At 50.3% G+C, this 21,060-nt stretch overlaps 1 protein-coding gene across 3 annotated transcripts in view; it reads left to right on the top strand.

Moving 5' to 3' along the window:
• NLGN2 (neuroligin 2) overlaps positions 1 to 21,060 on the top strand; it is a 454,899-nt gene that overhangs the window by 327,827 nt on the left and 106,012 nt on the right. For all 3 annotated transcript variants that reach the window (XM_073654599.1, XM_073654597.1, XM_073654598.1), the window contains 2 exons: positions 3,815 to 3,964; positions 14,856 to 15,041. In XM_073654599.1, coding sequence (XP_073510700.1) covers positions 3,815 to 3,964; positions 14,856 to 15,041 — 336 coding nt within the window. The remainder of the gene's footprint in view (positions 1 to 3,814; positions 3,965 to 14,855; positions 15,042 to 21,060) is intronic.

The following is a 21,060-nucleotide window of genomic DNA, read 5'->3' as shown; positions in this document are numbered from 1 at the left end:
TGTTAGGACAATTGGTCTGACTGTGATCTTGTTAGGAGGACGGGTCTCACCGTGGTTTTGTTAGGATGTTGGCCCTGACCCTGGTCTTGTTAGTAGGATGGGTCTGACCATGGTCTTTTTTGGAGGATGGGTCTCACCCTTCTCTTGTTAGGATGATGGGTCAGACCCTGATCTTGTTAGGACAATAGCCCTGACCCTGGTCTTGTTAGGACGTTGGCTCTGACCCTGATCCTGTTTGGATGATGGCTCTGACCATGGTCTTGTTAGTATGATGGCACTGACCCTGGTCTTTTTAGGACAATGGGTATGACCCTGGTCTTGCTAAGACGATGGGTCTGACCCTGGTCTTGTTAGGACGATGGGAGTGACCCCGGTCTTTTTAGGACAATGGCCCTGACACTGGTCGTGTTAGGAGGATGGGTCTGACCCTGGTCTTATTAGGACAATGGTGCTGATGGCCCTTGATTCTGGTCTTGTTAGGGCAACAGTTCTGACCCTAGTCTAGTTAAGACGATGGCCCTGACCCTGGTTTTGTCAGGACGATGGCCTTAACCCTGGTCTTGTTAGGACGATGGGAATGACCCTAGTCTTGTTAGGATGATGGCCCTAAACCTGGTCTCGTTAGGAGGATCGTTCTGACCCTTCTCTTGTTAGGACGATTAGTCTGGTCCTGATCTTGTTAGGAAAGACAATGGCCCTGACCCTGGTCTTGTTAGGATGTTGGTTCTGACCCTGATCTTGTTAGGACATTGGCTCTGACCCTGGTCTTGTAGGACTTTGGTTCTGACTCTGGTCTACCCTGGTCTTGTTAGGACAATGGCTCTGACTCTGGTCTTGTTAGTATGATGGCTCTGGTCCTGGTCTTGTTAGCACGACAGCACTGACCCTTGTCTTTTTAGGATGATGGGTTTGACCCTGGTCTTGTTAGGTCTGATCTTGGTCTTGCTTTGTTATCGTTCTTGTGGATTCTCATGGATTATTTTTGTGTAGATGTAGAGATATCACATGCCCCGATGTCTCTTGATTCTCCCTGTGTATCCATAGATCTGTGCTCCATCCTCTGTCCTGCTCCTCGGTGGGATCCATTCATATTTGATTTCGTGGGTCCATGACTGACAACTGTCTGTTACAAAAGACCCCTGATATCAGTGATGGAGCGGTGTTGGCCCCACAAACCATCATCAGGCTGGTTTTGGCCCTCTGTGTCTGTCCCTCCAGCGCCCGCTGCTTGGCATGACGCTGGTCTTGGCCCTCAGTGTCTGTCCCTGCAGCGCTCGCTGCCTGGCACATCCTTGGCACGTCGCTGGTCATGACCCTTAGTTTCTGTCCCTCCACTGCCCACTGCTTGGCACATCGCTGGTCATGACCCTTAGTTTCTGTCCCTCCACTGCCCACTGCTTGGCACGTCGCTGGTCATGACCTAGTTTCTGTCCCTCCACTGCCCACTGCTTGGCACGTCGCTGGTCATGAGCCTTAGTTTCTGTCCCTCCACTGCCCACTGCTTGGCACGTTGCTGGTCATGAGCCTTAGTTTCTGTCCCTCCACTGCCCACTGCTTGGCACGTCGCTGGTCATGACCTAGTTTCTGTCCCTCCACTGCCCACTGCTTGGCACGTCGCTGATCATGACCCTTAGTTTCTGTCCCTCCACTGCTTGGCACGTCGCTGGCCATGACCTAGTTTCTGTCCCTCCACTGCCCACTGCTTGGCACGTCGCTGGTCATGACCCTTAGTTTCTGTCCCTCCACTGCCCACTGCTTGGCACGTCGCTGGTCATGACCCTTAGTTTCTGTCCCTCCACTGCCCACTGCTTGGCACGTCGCTGGTCATGACCCTTAGTTTCTGTCCCTCCACTGCCCACTGCTTGGCACGTCGCTGGTCATGAGCCTTAGTTTCTGTCCCTCCACTGCCCACTGCTTGGCACGTTGCTGGTCATGAGCCTTAGTTTCTGTCCCTCCACTGCCCACTGTTTGGCACGTCGCTGGTTATGACCTAGCTTCTGTCCCTCCACTGCCCACTGCTTGGCACGTCGCTGGTCATGACCCTTAGTTTCTGTCCCTCCACTGCCCACTGCTTGGCACGTCGCTGGTCATGACCCTTAGTTTCTGTCCCTCCACTGCCCACTGCTTGGCACGTCGCTGGTCATGACCCTTAGTTTCTGTCCCTCCACTGCCCACTGCTTGGCACGTCGCTGGTCATGACCCTTAGTTTCTGTCCCTCCACTGCCCACTGCTTGGCACGTCCTTAGCCTCGGCCCTCACTGTCGCCTTTCCTATGAGACCAGACTAATGGTACATGGAAGCAGATCGGTGCCGCCATATTCCTGTGACCTTGGCGCCACACGTCATGGTAGAAGACTTTGAGACACAACCTCAATAACCTGCACATCACGACACGTAAAACATTAGATGAAAACAACGGCATGAAAGAGCGTGAAAATGAAGGAAGAGAAAGTGGAGGAGAAGATTGTGGTGCTGATGATGATGAGGAGCCTCACCGGAGTGACAGCTGCTGCACCCCCCCTCCTCCTCGTTAAGGCTTCTGACTAATTAATCCTCTCAAATTACAGCATGATTAATTAGACCTCAGTTACCATGGAAAAAGGAGCAGAACATTTTGGGCCGCTGGCTAAGAATGGGTTAAAAGAACATCTTCTGCTTCGCATTCTCCTCTTGGCCTGGAGTGATGCTCTGCAGGAGGAGCTGTAAGGAGCAACACTCTGCATGATACTGGCTGAGACATGGCTGAACAAGGAGCGCTGCTCTGCAGAGACGAACTCCTGAATGGAGGGAATTTGGAGATGCAGGAGGCATAATAATAGCAAAGAGCAGGAACCAACTGCTGCCTGCCCCGGTGATGGCGACAGGGGGCTAATCCCAGGTGGCAGAGAACAGAGCAGGGACCACAGCTCCAGCAAGAGTAGGGATTATTTTATTACTATAGAGCTCTGTGTAGGGATTAGCAGATTGTTATAGAACTCTGTATAGGGATTAGCGGATTACTATAGAGCTCTGTGTAAGGATTAAGAGATTGCTGTACAGCTTTATATAGGGATTAGTTCTACAGAGCTCTGTGTAGGGATTAGCAGATTACTATAGAGCTCTGTGTAGGGATTAGCAGATTACTATAGAGCTCTGTGTGAAGATTAGCATATTACTGTAGAGCTCTGTGTAGGGATTAGCAGATTACTATAGAGCTCTGTGTGACGATTAAGATATTACTGTACAGCTCTATATAGGGATTAGTACTATAGAGCTCTGTATAGGGATCGTTAGATTACTTTAAACCCCATATAGGGATTAGTAGATTATTATAGAGTTCTGTGAAGAAATTAGTAGATTAATATAGACTATGTGTATAGATTAGTAGATTACTATAGACTCAAGTAGGGATTATTAGATTACCGTAGGCTCTGTGTAGGGATTAGCAGATTATTATAGACCCTGTGTGGAATTAGCAGATTATTATAGACCCTGTGTGGGGACTAGCATATTACTATAGACCCTGTGTAGGGATCATATATACCATATACTCTGTAGGGATTAGAGGATTTCTATAGACCCTGTGTAGGGATCAGCAGATTACTATAGACCTTGTGAAAGGGTTATTGGATTACTATATACTCTGTATAGGGATTAGCAGATTACTATAGACCCTTTGTATGGATTAGCAGATTACTATAGACCATGTGTAGGGATTAGCAGATTACTATAGACCAAGTGTAGGGATTACCAGATTGCCTATACTCTGTGTAGGGATTAGCAGATTACCCCAGATTACGGTTGATCTCTGACTTGCTCTTTCTGTACCTTGCAGATATTCGGGACAGTGGGAAGAAACCGGTCATGATGTTCATCCACGGCGGCTCCTACATGGAGGGGACGGGGAACATGTTTGACGGCAGTGTCCTGGCCGCCTACGGCAACGTGATCGTCGTCACCATGAACTACCGGCTGGGAGTCCTCGGTACGTCATCATCCTGCGGCTCTGCCCCATCACCCACCGCGGGGTCCCGGCCCCCGGTGTCATCACCCTGCGGCTCTGCCCCATCACCCACCGCAGGGTCCCGGCCCCCGGTGTCATCACCCTGCAGTTCTGCCCCATCACCCACTGCAGGGTCCCGGCCCCCGGTGTCATCACCCTGCAGTTCTGCCCCATCACCCACTGCAGGGTCCCGGCCCCCGGTGTCATCACCCTGCGGCTCTGCCCATCACCCACTGCAGGGTCCCAACCCCCGGTGTCATCACCCTGCGACTCTGCCCCATCACCCACTGTAGGGGCCTGCCCCCCGGTGTCATCATCCTGCGGTTCTGCCCCATCACCCACTGCAGGGTCCCGGCCCCCGGTGTCATAGCCCTGCGGCTCTGCCCCATCACCCACTGCAGGGTCCCGGCCCCCGGTGTCATAGCCCTGCGGCTCTGCCCCATCACCCACCCTAGGATCCCGGCCCCCGGTGTCATCACCCTGCGGCTCTGCCCCATCACCCACTGCAGGGTCCCGGCCCCCAGTGTCATCATCCTGCGACTCTGCCCCATCACCCACTGCAGGACCCCGGCCCCCAGTGTCATTGTGACACCCCAGGGGTCCGGTTGCCACAGTGGCATTGCCTCCCTTACAGGGGGTGATGCCATGCCTAGAAGCAATGAGGGGTCCCCTAATCAGGTATACCAGCATCCAACACTTTCCTGGCTCCAGACCAGCAAGGGGAGCTCCTCCCCTTTAAATTGGAACCTGGAGGCGGGGTTAGTAAGAGTGAGTTGAAGGGAGTTGGAGACAGGAGAGCGACGGGGAAGGACCTGGGGAAGGGAGCTGTGGATAAACTCGCCCAGAGAGAAGCGTAAGTGAACCGGAGTCCGTGGTTGTGGGCCACTGAAGGTCTGGTCATTATCTGCACCCTCAGCCCTGCATTAAACCGCACCAACAACATCTACCTCCACAATTCATCATATCCTGCCCTGGAGCTTAGCTCTGCCTGTGGAGAGCTGAACCAACTCTGCTGGGTCACCATCAGCTCCAGAGGATCTGCACCGCAGCGGCGGCCCCATATAGCCGCATACCACGGGTGGCGTCACCAACATTATCTCCAAAAACTTTATTCCCCTTTCACTTTTCCTTTAATTGACCGCCCTGTTTCACGGACCGGGTCACTGCCACCGTGACATCCCCAGCACCGACCGACCCGGCACCAAGTACCCCACGACCCCAGGGGGCGCGTCAACTTGGCGTCACGGACAGGATTCGAAGCCCGGTATAACCGGGTCCTGTGTGCCATAGACTTTGCTGAGCTGTATAATCTCGTGATTTGCCGTCAGCCGAGGGGAAGCAGGAGGCCCCGATCCGGAACCACCGGGTAAGCGATCCCTCTCGCCGGCAGAGCAGCATACTGGTACGTCAGGAGACGCCCAGGACCTGGCTGAGGTTCACTAGGGGGGAGGAAGATGCCCAACCTGGGAGAGGATTCAGCCGTGGGCGCGGCCGCTGCCACTGTAATGCCTTTATCCATGCCATATATACCGGGGGCGGCGTGGCTGCCCCAGTACTCAGGGGAGTTGCACACCCTGAGCGTATTTGAGGAGAGACTGCGAAGTTTGTTCCAAGTGTACCCCCTGTCTGAGGAGCAAAACGTCAGCATCCTCATAGGCCAGCTAATCGGTGCAGCCCAGAGGGAGGTGAAGTCCTGGCCGGGCAGGGACAAAGGCACTGTAAAAGAAATACTGGCCCGGTTGAAGGACACCTTTGACACCCGCACTGCAGCAGAGATTAAAATGAAGTTCTACAGGTGCAAACAAAGGGTGCAGGACAGTGTACGGGACTATGCTCTAAACCTGCAGGAGGCGCTGCGAGCTATCAAACAGACCCCGACAGTGTGCGAGACGAGGACAGATTGCTAACTGAGCAGTTTATTGAGGGGCTCCTGTCTAACGCTCACCGGACACAGCTGCGCATTATGGCTCTGATCTGGACTTTGTGCAATTTAAAGACAGAGCCATCCGGGTGGTGCGAGAACCAACCCCAGGCGGCACTGCATCCCTCCGGCGCCCAGCTATCACATACCACCAGGAGGTGGCGTCCTTTCCCCCAGCACCTGTAGAGGCTGACGAGCTGGCCCTAGATAATGACCCCTCTGCGGACCTACGCCTTCATGTCCAGGAGCTGACCAAAAGCGTGGCTACACTAACTAAAACCGTGCAGGCCATGCAAGTGTCTCCAAAGGAAAGAATTCAGCTGTCTTCCAGTCCAGATGATGTCCCGTGACGACGACAGAGAAGAACTCCACCGACCAGAGGGAGGAACAGCGATCGCTACGACCAGGACAGACAACCCATCTTCCGCCACTGTCAAAAGGCGGGGCACCTCGCAAGATTCTGAGATTTAAACAAGCAACCCCTGGGGCGGAGGGCCAACCCCCAGGAGTAAGACCACCAGGCCCACAAAGCTGGCAAGACAAGTACGTGGGGGGATGGCCGGTCCTACCTGTCATACTTGATGGCATCCCAATGAACGCGTTACTGGACACTGGTTCCCAGGTGACAACGATGCCATATATCCTTTTTAACCCCTTTACCCCCGCGGGTGGTTTGCACGTTAATGACCAGGCCAATTTTTACAATTCTGACCACTGTCACTTTATGAGGTAATTACTCTGGAACGCTTCAATGGATCCCCCTGATTCTGAGACTGTTTTTTCGTGACATATTCTACTTCATGATTGTGGTAAAATTTATTCAATATCACTTGCGTTTATTTGTGAAAAAACGGAAATTTGGCGAAAATTTTGCAATTTTCAAAATTTGAAATTTTATGCCCTTAAATCAGAGAGATATGTCACACAAAAGAGTTAATAAATAACATTTCCCACATGTCTACTTTACATCAGCACAATTTTGGAACCAAAATTTTTTTTTGTTATGGAGCTATAAGGGTTAAAAGTTGACCAGCGATTTCTCATTTTTCCAACAAAATTTACAAAACCATTTTTTTAGGGACCACATCACATTTGAAGTCACTTTGAGGGGTCTTTATGACAGAAAATACCCAAAAGTGACACCATTCTAAAAACTGCACCCCTCAAGGTGCTCAAAACCACATTCAAGAACTTTATTAACCCTTCAGGTGCTTCACAGGAATTTTTGGAATGTGGAAGAAGAAAATGAACATTTAACTTTTTTCAAAAAATGTTACTTTAGACCCAATTTTTTTTTATTTTCGCCTCGGTAACAGGAAAAAATGGAGCCCAAAATTTGTTGTGCAATTTCCCCTGGGCACGAAGATACCCCATATGTGGGGAAAAACCACTGTTTGGGCACACGGCAGGGCTCGGAAGAGAAGGAGCGCCATTTGACTTTTTGATTGTAAAATTTGCTTGAATAATTAGCGGATGCCATGTTGCGTTTGGAGAGCCCCTGTGTGCCTAAACATTGGAGCTTCTTACTTTTGAAAAAATTCCCAACCCCATCACAACCCTAACCCCAACCCTAACTCAACCCCAGCCCTAACCCTAGCCCAACCCTAACCCGAGAGTTTATTTTTTACGCCGTCCTCGTGCGGTATAAGTGATTAGACGACTTTATTCTTCAGGTCGGTGCGATTACAGAGATACCAGAATCATATGGGGTTTTTATGATTGACTGCTGTCACACACTAAAAGACGCATTTTTTGTAAAATCTAGTTTTTGCATCGCCATATTTTGAGAGCTATAATTTTTCCATATTTTGGCAGACAGTCATGTGACGGCTCGTTTTTTGCGGGATGAGTTGACGTTTTTATTGGTGCCATTTTCAGGCACGTGACATTTTTTGATCGCTTTCTATTCCGATTTTTGGGAGGCAGAATAAGCAAAAACCAACAATTCAGGAATTTTTTATTTATTTTTTTATTCTACTCCGCGTGTGGTAAAATTGATAAGGCCACTTTATTCTTTGGGTCAGTACGTTTATAGCGGTACCACATTTATATCGTTTTTCTATGTTTTGCACTTTTACATAATAAAAGCAATTTTATCGAAAAAATTATTTTTTAGCATCGCTTTATTCTGAGAGCTATAACTTTTTTATTTTTCGGCTGATGGAGCTGTATGGTGGCTTGTTTTTTGCGGGACGAGATGACGTTTTCAGCGGTTCCATTTTTTTTTATATTCGTCTTTTTGATCTCGTGTTATTCCATTTTTTGTTTGGCGTTATGGTGATAAAGCATTGTTTTTTGCTTAGTTTTTTATTTTATTTTTTAACCGTGTTCACTGAAGGGGTTAACTAGTGGGACAGCTTTATAGGTACCCCCAGCTCACTATCAATGTGCCAAAGGAATGTTACGGGAGATGAAGGAGGCTGGGGTGATCAGAGATAGTTGTAGCCCCTGGGCAGCTCCATTAGTCCTCTTTGGAAAGAAAGATGGTACAATGAGGATGTGTGTTGATTATAGGCAGATTAACCGCATTACACATAAGGACGCCTACCCATTACCCAGAATTGAGAAATCATTAGCTGCACTAAGATCAGCTAACTATTTCTCCACTTTGGATCTCACCAGTGGGTATTGGCAGGTTCCCGTGGCAGAGGCGGACAGAGAGAAGATCGCGTTTACGACACCAATGGGCATCTGCAAGTTCAACTGCATGCCATTCGGGCTCTGCAGCGCCCCAGGAACCTTCCAGCGGTTAATGGAGTGTTGCCTTGGACACAAAAACTTCTAAACCGTTCTGCTGTACCTGGACGACGTAATCATCTACTCAAAGACATACGAAGACCACCTGGAGCACCTGGCTGAGGTGTTCTAGGCCTTATCCGGTCTTGGCCTGAAAGTAAAGCCGTCCAAGTGCCACCTGTTGAAGCCCAAGGTGCAGTACCTAGGTCATGTGGTAAGCGCCGAAGGTGTAGCACCAGACCCTGAAAATGTCACCGTGATCAAGTACTGGCCAAGACCCTCCACTATCAAGGAAGTGCGGCAGTTCCTCGGGCTGGTAGGCTACTACAAGAGATTCATCAAGGGTTTCACCAAGATAGCGGCACCCATGCAGGACCTCTTAGTGGGCCAGTCCAAGAAGGCCAAGAACCCGAATCCTCCGTTCGAGTGGGGTAGAAAAGAAGAAGAATCCTTCACTCGACTGAAAGTGGCTCTTACTGGAGACGAAGTCCTGGCCTATCCCGACTATGGCCAACCCTTTATACTCTATACGGATGCCAGCAACATGGGATTGTGAGCGGTGCTGTCCCAGGTACAGCAGGGCAGAGAGAGAGTGATTGTCTACGCCAGCAGGAAGCTCCGTCTCACGGAAAGGAACCCCGACAACTATAGTTCCTTCAAGTTGGCGTTTCTAGCCATAGTCTGGGCTGTAACAGAGCGCTTCAAACACTACCTGGCTTCAGCGAAGTTTACAATTTTAAGAGACAATAATCCGCTGACCCACCTGGAAATGGCGAAGCTAGGTGCGCTGGAGTTTACCATCAATTATCGGGCGGGGCATAAAAACGCTAATGCTGATGCGCTGTCCAGGATGCCCAACTTGCCAGATGGGGGAGAAGACGCGGAAGAGCTGGAGGAGATAGAACTACCGGCTTTCCATCGTCATGGGGTGACCCAGTGCTCCCACTGTGTGAGAAACAAGCGTTCCGCCAACAGAGAGGCCACGTTTAACCCATTGCAGAAGAGCTGGAGGAGATAGAGCTACCGGCTTTCCATCGTCATCGGGTGACCCAGTGCTCCCACTGTGTGAGGGACAAGCGCTCTGCCAACAGAGAGGCCTCGTTTAACCCATTGCCCCACCATGGATGGGCAGAGACGCAGGATAGCGACCCGGCTGTCCACCTAGTAAAGGAGTTGCTGACACAAGCTGACTCGCACCCTGGTCCAGATGCTCCACAGGAGACCCAACAGTTGTGGAAGGAGAAGGGCAAGCTGTTCATCTACGAGGGAAAGCTGTGTCGGAGAAGCATCAACTTCCGGATACACAAACTGGTCTGGCAGGTGGTAGTCCCGAAGCGGGATGCGCCAATGGTCTTAGAAGCGTACCACGATGGAGCAGGACACTTTGGGTGGAAGAAGTTGGAAGTCCTGCTACGTAAGCGATTCTACTGGATTGGCATGAGGAAAGCAATCGAGAGATGGTGTAGAGAATGTGGTCCATGCAACCTGAGACGTAAAGACCGTGATAGCCCCTCTGGCTGTGTGGAAGGGGCTGGGGTTCCCCTGCAGCCCATAATCACCAAACAACCACTTCAACTGGTAGCCTTGGACCACGTGAAGCTAGCCCCAAGCCGGTCAGGCTATGCCTACGCTCTCACCATAGTAGACCACTACTCCCGATTCCTGGTAGTAGTGCCAGTGAAGGATCAGACGGCTAAGACCGCAGCCAAAGCATTTCAACAACACTTTTGTCGCCCACACGGTTACCCTGAACGAGTGCTTACCGACCAAGGCCCAGCCTTTGAAGCAGAAGTGTTTCAGGAATTCTGTAACTTGTACGGCTGCAAGAAAATAAGGACGACGCCGTATCATCCCCATACCAACGGGTTGTGCGAGAAAATAAACCAGGTGGTAATAGACCTGTTGAAGACGTTGCCCCTTGAAGAACGTAGCCTGTGGCCAGAGAAGTTACCGGATTTGGTAGCCCTATATAACCACATCCCGGTGAACTCCACGAACTGTACACCCACCTTCCTGATGAGGGCAAGACCTGGCAAGCTACCCATTGACTTAGACATGGGAGTTTTAACACCTGAGACGACATGACCAGATGCTGATTTGGATACAGAGCGGCAGCAACAATACCGCAAGGTGCAAGAATGTGTAGAGAGACAGAGGCAGGAAAGAACTTATAATCAGCACGCACCTGCAGTTCCCTTATCACCTGGAGAACAAGTACTCAAAAGGAAGAGACGAGTTCACAAATTAGATGATCAGTGGGAAGTTGAGCCATACACCGTCTTACCTTCAAATTTCGACAAGTAAAGATGGAGGAGAGACTTCGGCGGCAGTCTCAAGAGACCACCTGAAGATATGCCCTGATCAATTGAGACACAAAGAAGACCAAAACCGCCCCCAGGACACAGAAAAGGTGGAAGAGACGGTTCAAACCATCCTTGGAGAATATCGCCGGTCTTGGATGCAGGTGAACCAAGCAATCGTGGTACCTGTCCTGACCTTTCCCCAAGTAGCCTCACACAGGAAGCCGCAGAGACTTCAGAACAACTGAGAGACCAGTCGGCCCCAGAAACAGATGCTTCATCAGCAGCAGATCAGGAGAATCTACCCTCTGCTAGCGGTGAATCTGTCGTGCCCAGGGTGAGTCAAAGAAGTCGTAGAAGACTACCAAGCCTACCGGTGTTACCTCAGACTAACTGTAGTGTAGTCCACACTGAGCCCACCACACCAGCGGTAGACACTAGAGACCAGGGTAGGTCATTGGCAACAACTGTACTGCGTAGATCGACCCATAGTACCAGAGGTCAGCTCCCTGCCCATTATAGGGACTAAGGTGTAATAAGATAATAGTGTATAGTGTATAGTTGCAACCGTTAAGTATGAGAGCCTACAGAGACTTCCTGTAAGAACTTTTAAGCAATCGGGAGTGTATATAGTTATTATGTTTATGGACAAATGGACCACAGGACTAGATGTGGTCAGAACAATGTTGAGTAAAGTTAATTGTTGGCCTTGAAAATAAACCGCAGGTGTGGCCGAAAACCAGGCCCACCGACAGAGTGCCCTGAAGCCCAGGGACGATACACGAAGTGGGTTGAGGCGGTTCCCACCAACCAACCTTCAGGTACCCGGAAAAAGACAATTCCCGGATAGTGGTGTAAAGACTAAGCGCCCCAATGACTGCTCCCAATTCTAGTTTGGTTTTTTGTTGTTCTGCAATTTTTACCTTTTTGAGACTTTGTAAACTATTTGTAATGTGAATTGTTATTGCTGTTAATTGTTTAATTCAAAAAGGTGCCCTCAGTCCGGGAGTGCTGAATTTAATTAGGGGGGAATGTGGCACCCCAGGGGTTCCGGTTGCCACAGTGGCATTGCCTCACTTACAGGGGGTGATGCCATGACTAGAAGCAAGGAAGGGTCCCCTGATCAGGTATACCAGCATCCAACACTTTACTTGCTCCAGACCAGCAAGGGGAGCTTCTACCCTTTAAACTGTAATCTGGAGGCGGGGTTAGTAAGAGTGAGTGGAGAGGAGTTGGAGACAGGAGAGCGACGAGGAAGAACCTGGAGAAGGGAGCTGTGGATAAGCTCTCCCCAGAGAGGAGCGCAAAGGAACCCGACACCGGAGTCCGTGGTTGTGCGGCACTGAAGGCCCAGCAGCTAAATCCGGAGGGCAGGAGACTGCAGGTCTCCTGGCCCCACCAGATGCCCGGCGGCTCAGCAGCACCATATTGCCCAGCACCGCCACGTGGGAGTGACACTTAAGGAAGGCCCGAGCTGCCTGCCATACGGGTGAGGAAAAAAGACATTTTACTCAGGGATGAGGGCCGCAGCACAGCTATAAGTAGCAGGGCGAAAGAGAATAGCGCAGAGGGAAGGCCTACAACTCTACCTGGTGAGGTGGATCCCCAACTTGCTTCCAGGCCGCCCGGACCTCCACCACCAGCTAGTACCCGTGCCCCGGTCTGCTCTGACAAACCGCAAGTAAAGATAGAGGAAACCGCCATCAATTTGTTGTCTGGTCATTATCTGAGCCATCACCTGCATTACACCGCACCAACAACATCTACCTCCACAATTCATCATATACTGCCATAGAGCTTAGCTCTGCCTGTGGAGAGCTGAACCAACTCTGCTGCTTCACCATCAGCTCCAGAGGATCTGCACCGCAGCGGCGGCCCCATATAGCCGTATACCACGGGTGGCGTCACCAACATTATCTCCAAAAACTTTATTCCCCTTTTACTTTTCCTTTAATTGACCGCCCTGGGTCACGGACCGGGTCACTGCCACCGTGACATCCCCCAGCATCGACCGGCCCGGCTACCCAGTACCCCACGGTCCAGGGGGCGCGTCATCATCGCCCTGCGGCTCTGCCCCATCACCCACTGCAGGGTCCTGGCCCCCCGTGTCATCCCCCTGCGGCTCTGCCACATCACCCACTGCAGGGTCCCGGCCCCCAATCTCATCCCCCTGCAGCTCTGCCCCATCACCCACTGCAGGGTCCCGGCCCCCAATCTCATCCCCCTGCGGCTCTGCCCCATCACCCACTGCAGGGTCCCGACCCCCGGTGTCATCATCCTGCGGCTCTGCCCCATCACCCACTGCAGGGTCCTGGCCCCCCGTGTCATCCCCCTGCGGCTCTGCCCCATCACCCACTGCAGGGTCCCGGCCCCCAATCTCATCCCCCTGCGGCTCTGCCCCATCACCCACTGCAGGGTCCCGGCCCCCGGTGTCATCACCCTGCGGCTCTGCCCCATCACCCACTGCAGGGTCCCGGCCCCCGGTGTCATCGCCCTGCGGCTCTGCCCCATCACCCACTGCAGGGTCCCGGCCCCCGGTGTCATTGCCCTGCGGCTCTGCCCCATCACCCACTGCAGGGTCCCGGGCCCCGGTGTCATCGCCCTGCGGCTCTGCCCCATCACCCACTGCAGGGTCCCGGGCCTCGGTGTCATCGCCCTGCAGCTCTGCCCCATCACCCATCGCAGGGTCCCGACTCCCGGTGTCATCGCCCTGCGGCTCTGCCCCATCACCCACTGCAGGGTCCCGGCCCCCGGTGTCATCTCCCTGCGGCTCTGCCCCATCACCCACTGCAGGGTCCCGGCTCCCGATGTCATCTCCCTGCGGCTCTGCCCCATCACCCATCGCAGGGTCCCGGCTCCTGGTGTCATCGCCCTGCGGCTCTGCCCCATCACCCACTGCAGGGTCCCGGGCGCCTGTGTCATCTCCCTGCGGCTCTGCCCCATCACCCATCGCATGGTCCCGGCTCCCGGTGTCATCGCCCTGCGGCTCTGCCCCATCACCCACTGCAGGGTCCCGGCCCCCGGTGTCATCGCCCTGCGACTCTGCCCCATCACCCACTGCAGGGTCCCGGCCCCCGGTGTCATCTCCCTGCGGCTCTGCCCCATCACCCACTGCAGGGTCCCGTCCCCCGGTGTCATCCTGCAGCTCTGCCCCATCACCCACTGCAGGGTCCCGGCCCCGGTGTCATCGCCCCCGTAGGGATTGTTTGATTACCATAGACCCTGTGTAGGGATTATTTGATTACCATAGAGCCTGTGTAGGGATTATTTGATTACCATAGATCCTGAGTAGGGATTATTTGATTACCATAGACCCTGTGTAGGGATTCTTTGATTACCCTAGACCCTCTGTAGGGATTATTTGATTACCATAGACCCTGTGTAGGGATTATTTGATTACCATAGACCCTGTGTAGGGATTATTTGATTACCATAGACCCTGTGTAGGGATTATTTGATTACCATAGACCCTGGGTAGGGATTATTTGATTACCATAGACCCTCTGTAGGGATTATTTGATTACCATAGACCCTGTGTAGGGATTATTTGATTACCATAGACCCTGTGTAGGGATTATTTGATTACCATAGACCCTGTGCAGGGATTATTTGATTACCATAGACCCTGTGTAGGGATTATTTGATTACCATAGACCCTGTGTAGGGATTATTTGATTACCATAGACCCTGTGTAGGGATTATTTGATTACCATAGACCCTGTGTAGGGATTATTTGATTACCATAGACCCTGTGTAGGGATTATTTGATTACTATAGACCCTGTGTAGGGATTATTTGATTACCATAGAGCCTGTGTAGGGATTAGCACCGCCCAGGTGCAGCTCTCGCCCCACCAGAATCATGTGACAGACGCCTGTACGGAGACGGTGACTGACTTATCTCTTCTATCTCTTAGGCTTTCTAAGTACAGGAGACCCGTCAGCCAAGGGTAACTACGGCCTCCTGGACCAGATCCAGGCCCTGCGGTGGCTGGAGGAGAACATTGGCCATTTTGGAGGAGATCCTGAAAGAATCACAATTTTTGGGTCCGGGGCCGGAGCTTCGTGTGTCAGCCTCCTCATCCTCTCCCACCACTCTGAAGGTCAGCACTGTTACATCATTGATTGACACCGCCGTCTCCTCTGCGCACGCGCACACATTGCTGACAGATGTGTAGAACGCAGTGCCGGCTGTGCAGGACGCGGCGCCGGCTGTGCAGGACGCGGCGCCGGCTGTGCAGAACACGGCACCGGCTGAGCAGGACACGGCGCCGGCTGTGCAGAACACGGCACCGGCTGAGCAGAACACGGAGCCGGCTGAGCAGAACGCGGGGCCGGCTGAGCAGAATGCGGCGCCGGCTGTGCAGAACACGGCGCCGGCTCTGCAGAACGCGGGGCCGGCTAAGCAGAACGCGGCGCCGCTGTGCAGAATTTGATGGTGTGGCCCCTCTGAGCGCCGGGCCCCATGCGGGGACCTGTGTGTACGGCAAGAAGACCCTGGTTTTCTTTTATCCTGACCCTTCTTCATGTGGTCCCCTGCTCACTGTATATAAATCGAGTCTTTTTAGCCACGTGGGCGTGGTCTTCAACTCTTCTCTGTTGGTGGATTCTCAAAAACCATACCCACTTGGGTAAAAAGTCAAGATTTATAAAGAAGACAGAGGCGGCCATTTCTCAGAAACAACGAGGAACAGGAAGAAAGGTAAATGGGAAATTCAGGAGAAGAGCAGCACAGACATCAGTGACACCCCTCTGTGAGCGGCTGCGCCCCCCGATAGTGACCAGTAGTGACCCTGAGAACTGAAGGGTCAGGCCTGACGAGGGGCAACACCGACTCCTCTGTCCCCCAACAGTTAGGAAACCCCCAGACTCTGCAGCACATGGACATGAAACCAGGAGAGAACGTGTAATCAAGAGAGCGTGTAATCAGGGGAACGTGTAATCAGGGGAACGTGTAATCAGGGAGAACGTGTAATCAGGGAAACGTGTAATCAGGGAGAACGTGTAATCAGGGGAACGTGTAATCAAGAGAGCGTGTAATCAGGGGAACGTGTAATCAGGAGAACGTGTAATCAGGAGAACGTGTAATCAGGAGAACGTGTAATCAGGGGAACGTGTAATCAGGAGAACGTGTAATCAGGGGAACGTGTAATCAAGAGAGCGTGTAATCAGGGGAACGTGTAATCAGGAGAACGTGTAATCAGGGGAACGTGTAATCAAGAGAGCGTGTAATCAGGAGAACGTGTAATCAGGGAGAACGTGTAATCAGGGGAACGTGTAATCAGGGGAACGTGTAATCAAGAGAGCGTGTAATAAGGGAGAAGGTGTAATCAGGGGAACGTGTAATCAAGAGAGCGTGTAATAAGGGAGAACGTGTAATCAGGGAGAACGTGTAATCAAGAGAACGTGTAATCAGGAGAACGTGTAATCAGGGAGAACGTGTAATCAAGAGAGCGTGTAATCAGGGGAACGTGTAATCAGGGGAACGTGTAATCAGGGAGAACGTGTAATCAGGGGAATGTGTAATCAGGGGAACGTGTAATCAAGAGAGCGTGTAATAAGGGAGAACGTGTAATCAGGGAGAACGTGTAATCAAGAGAACGTGTAATCAGGAGAACGTGTAATCAGGGAGAACGTGTAATCAAGAGAGCGTGTAATCAGGGGAACGTGTAATCAGGGGAACGTGTAATCAGGGGAACGTGTAATCAGGGAGAACGTGTAATCAGGGAGAACGTGTAATCAGGGGAACGTGTAATCAAGAGAGCGTGTAATAAGGGAGAACGTGTAATCAGGGGAACGTGTAATCAGGAGAACGTGTAATCAGGGAGAGCGTGTAATCAGGAGAACGTGTAATCAGGGGAACGTGTAATCAGGGAGAACGTGTAATCAGGGGAATGTGTAATCAGGAGAACGTGTAATTAGGAGAACGTGTAATCAGGAGAACGTGTAATCAGGGGAACGTGTAATCAGGGAGAAAGTGCAATCAGGGGAATGTGTAATCAGGAGAACGTGTAATCAGGGAGAACGTGTAATCAGGAGAACGTGTAATCAGGGAGAACATGTAATCAAGGGAACGTGTAATCAGGGAGAATGTGTAATCAGGAGAACGTGTAATCAGGAGAACGTGTAATCAGTAGAACTTGTAATCAGGGAGAACGTGTAATCAGGAGAACGTGTAATCAGGAGAATGTGTAATCAGGAGAATGTGTAATCAGGGAAACGTGTAATCAGGGAGAACGTGTAATCAGGGAGAACGTGTAATCAGGGAGAACGTGTAATCAGGAGAACGTGTAATCAGTAGAACGTGTAATCAGGAGAACGTGTAATCAGGGAGAACGTGTAATCAGGAGAACGTGTAATCAGTAGAACGTGTAATCAGGGGAACGTGTAATCAGGAGAACTTGTAATCAGGGAGAACGTGTAATCAGGAGAACGTGTAATCAGGAGAACGTGTAATCAGGAAAACGTGTAATCAGGAGAATGTGTAATCAGGGAGAACGTGTAATCAAGGGAACGTGTAATCAGAAGAACGTGTAATCAGGAGAACTTGTAATCAGGGAGAACGTGTAATCAGGAGAACGTGTAATCAGTAGAACGTGTAATCAGGAGAACGTGTAATCAGGGAGAACGTGTAATCAGGAGAACTTGTAATCAGGGAGAACGTGTAATCAGGAGAACATGTAATCAGGAGAACGTGTAATCAGGGGAACGTGTAATCAGGGAGAACGTGTAATCAGGAGAACGTGTAATCAGGAGAATGTGTAATCAGGGGAACGTGTAATGAGGGAGAACGTGTAATCAGGGGAACGTGTAACCAGGGAGAACGTGTAATCAGGAGAACTTGTAATCAGGGAGAATGTGTAATCAGGGAGAACGTGTAATCAGGGGAATGTGTAATCAGGAGAACGTGTAATTAGGAGAACGTGTAATCAGGAGAACGTGTAATCAGGGGAACGTGTAATCAGGGAGAACGTGTAATCAGGGGAATGTGTAATCAGGAGAACATGTAATCAGGAGAACGTGTAATCAGGGAGAACGTGTAATCAGAAGAACGTGTAATCAGGGAGAACATGTAATCAAGGGAACGTGTAATCAGGGAGAACGTGTAATCAGGAGAACGTGTAATCAGGAGAACGTGTAATCAGTAGAACTTGTAATCAGGAGAACGTGTAATCAGGAGAACGTGTAATCAGGAGAATGTGTAATCAGGAGAATGTGTAATCAGGGAGAACGTGTAATCAGGAGAACGTGTAATCAGGAGAACGTGTAATCAAGGGAACGTGTAATCAGTAGAACGTGTAATCAGGAGAACGTGTAATCAGGGTGAACGTGTAATCAGGAGAACGTGTAATCAGGAGAATGTGTAATCAGGGAGAAAGTGTAATCAAGGGAACGTGTAATCAGTAGAACGTGTAATCAGGAGAACGTGTAATCAGGGAGAACGTGTAATCAGGAGAACGTGTAATCAGTAGAACGTGTAATCAGGGGAACGTGTAATCAGGAGAACTTGTAATCAGGGAGAACGTGTAATCAGGAGAACGTGTAATCAGGAGAACGTGTAATCAGGAGAACGTGTAATCAGGAAAACGTGTAATCAGGAGAATGTGTAATCAGGGAGAACGTGTAATCAAGGGAACGTGTAATCAGGAGAACTTGTAATCAGGGAGAACGTGTAATCAGGAGAACGTGTAATCAGTAGAACGTGTAATCAGGAGAACGTGTAATCATGAGAACGTGTAATCAGGGAGAACGTGTAATCAGGAGAACGTGTAATCAGGGAGAACGTGTAATCAGGAGAACGTGTAATCAGGAGAACGTGTAATCAGGAGAACGTGTAATCAGGGGAACGTGTAATCAGGAGAACGTGTAATTAGGAGAACGTGTAATCAGGGGAACGTGTAATCAGGGAGAACGTGTAATCAGGAGAACGTGTAATCAGGGAGAACGTGTAATCAGGAGAACGTGTAATCAGGAGAACGTGTAATCAGGAGAACGTGTAATCAGGGGAACGTGTAATCAGGAGAACGTGTAATTAGGAGAACGTGTAATCAGAGGAACGTGTAATGAGGGAGAACGTGTAATCAGGGGAACGTGTAACCAGGGAGAACGTGTAATCAGGAGTACGTGTAATCAGGAGAACCTGTAATCAGGAGAACGTGTAATCAGGGGAACGTGTAATCAGGGAGAACGTGTAATCAGGAGAACGTGTAATCAGGGAGAACGTGTAATCAGGAGAACGTGTAATCAGGGGAACGTGTAATCAGGGAGAACGTGTAATCAGGAGAACGTGTAATCAGGGAGAACGTGTAATCAGGGGAACGTGTAATCTAGGAGAATGTGTAATCAGGGAGAGCGTGTAATCAGGAGAACGTGTAATCAGGAGAACGTGTAATCACTAGAACGTGTAATCAGGAGAACGTGTAATCAGGGAGAATGTGTAATCAGGAGAACGTGTAATCAGGGAGAACGTGTAATCAGGGAGAACGTGTAATCATGAGAACGTGTAATCAGGAGAACGTGTAATCAGGGAGAACGTGTAATCAGGAGAACGTGTAATCAGGGAGAACGTGTAATCAGGGGAACGTGTAATCTAGGAGAATGTGTAATCAGGGAGAGCGTGTAATCAGGAGAACGTGTAATCAGGAGAACGTGTAATCACTAGAACGTGTAATCAAGAGAGCGTGTAATCAGGAGAACGTGTAATCAGGGAGAATGTGTAATCAGGAGAACGTGTAATCAGTAGAACGTGTAATCAGGAGAACGTGTAATCAGGAGAACGTGTAATCTAGGAGAACGTGTAATCAGGGGAACGTGTAATCAGTAGAACGTGTAATCAGGAGAACGTGTAATCAGGGGAACATGTAATCTAGGAGAATGTGTAATCAGGGAGAGCGTGTAATCAGGAGAACGTGTAATCAGGAGAACGTGTAATCAGAAGAACGTGTAATCAGGGAGAACGTGTAATCAGGAGAACGTGTAATCAGGGAGAATTTGTAATCAGGAGACGTTTAATCAGGGAGAACGTGTAATCAGGGGAACGTGTAATCAGGAGAACGTGTAATCAGGAGAACGTGTAATCAAGAGAACGTGTAATCAGGGAGAACGTGTAATCGGGGTGAACGTGTAATCAGGGGAACGTGTAATCAGGGAGAACGTGTAATCAGGAGAACGTGTAATCAGGGGAACGTGTAATCAGGAGAACGTGTAATCAGGGACAACGTGTAATCGGGAGAATATGTAATCGGGAGAACGTGTAATCGGGAGAACGTGTAATCAGGAGAACGTGTAATCAGGGAGAACGTGTAATCAGGAGAACGTGTAATCAGGAGAACGTGTAATCAGGAGAACGTGTAATCAGGAGAACGTGTAATCAGGGAGAACGTGTAATCAGGAGAACGTGTAATCAGGAGAACGTGTAATCAGGGGAACGTGTAATCAGGGAGAACGTGTAATCAGGAGAACGTGTAATCAGGAGAACGTGTAATCTGGAGAACGTGTAATCAGGGAGAACGTGTAATCAGGAGAACGTGTAATCAGGGGAACGTGTAATCAGGAGAACGTGTAATCAGGAGAACGTGTAATCAAGAGACGTGTAATCAGAAGAACTTGTACTCAGGAGACGTGTAATCAGGAGACGTGTAATCAGGAGAGCGTGTAATCAGGATAACGTGTAATCAGTAGAACGTGTAATCAAGAGAACGTGTAATCAGGAGAACGTGTAATCAGGGAGAACGTGTAATCAGGAGAACGTGTAATCAGGAGAACATGTAATCATGAGAACGTGTAGTCAGGGAGAACGTGTAATCAGGAGAACGTGTAATCAGGGGAACGTGTAATCAGGGAGAACGTGTAATCAGGAGAACGTGTAATCAGGGAGAACGTGTAATCAGGGGAACGTGTAATCTAGGAGAATGTGTAATCAGGGAGAGCGTGTAATCAGGAGAACGTGTAATCAGGAGAACGTGTAATCACTAGAACGTGTAATCAGGGAGAATGTGTAATCAGGAGAACGTGTAATCAGGGAGAACGTGTAATCAGGGAGAACGTGTAATCATGAGAACGTGTAATCAGGAGAACGTGTAATCAGGGAGAACGTGTAATCAGGAGAACGTGTAATCAGGG

The sequence above is a fragment of the Phyllobates terribilis genome, unplaced genomic scaffold (genome assembly GCF_046119375.1).
Source record: "Phyllobates terribilis strain yellow unplaced genomic scaffold, ASM4611937v1 Scaffold_11__3_contigs__length_659146591, whole genome shotgun sequence".
Classification (NCBI taxonomy): domain Eukaryota; kingdom Metazoa; phylum Chordata; class Amphibia; order Anura; family Dendrobatidae; genus Phyllobates; species Phyllobates terribilis.
This window is presented reverse-complemented; position numbering and strand designations above follow the sequence as displayed.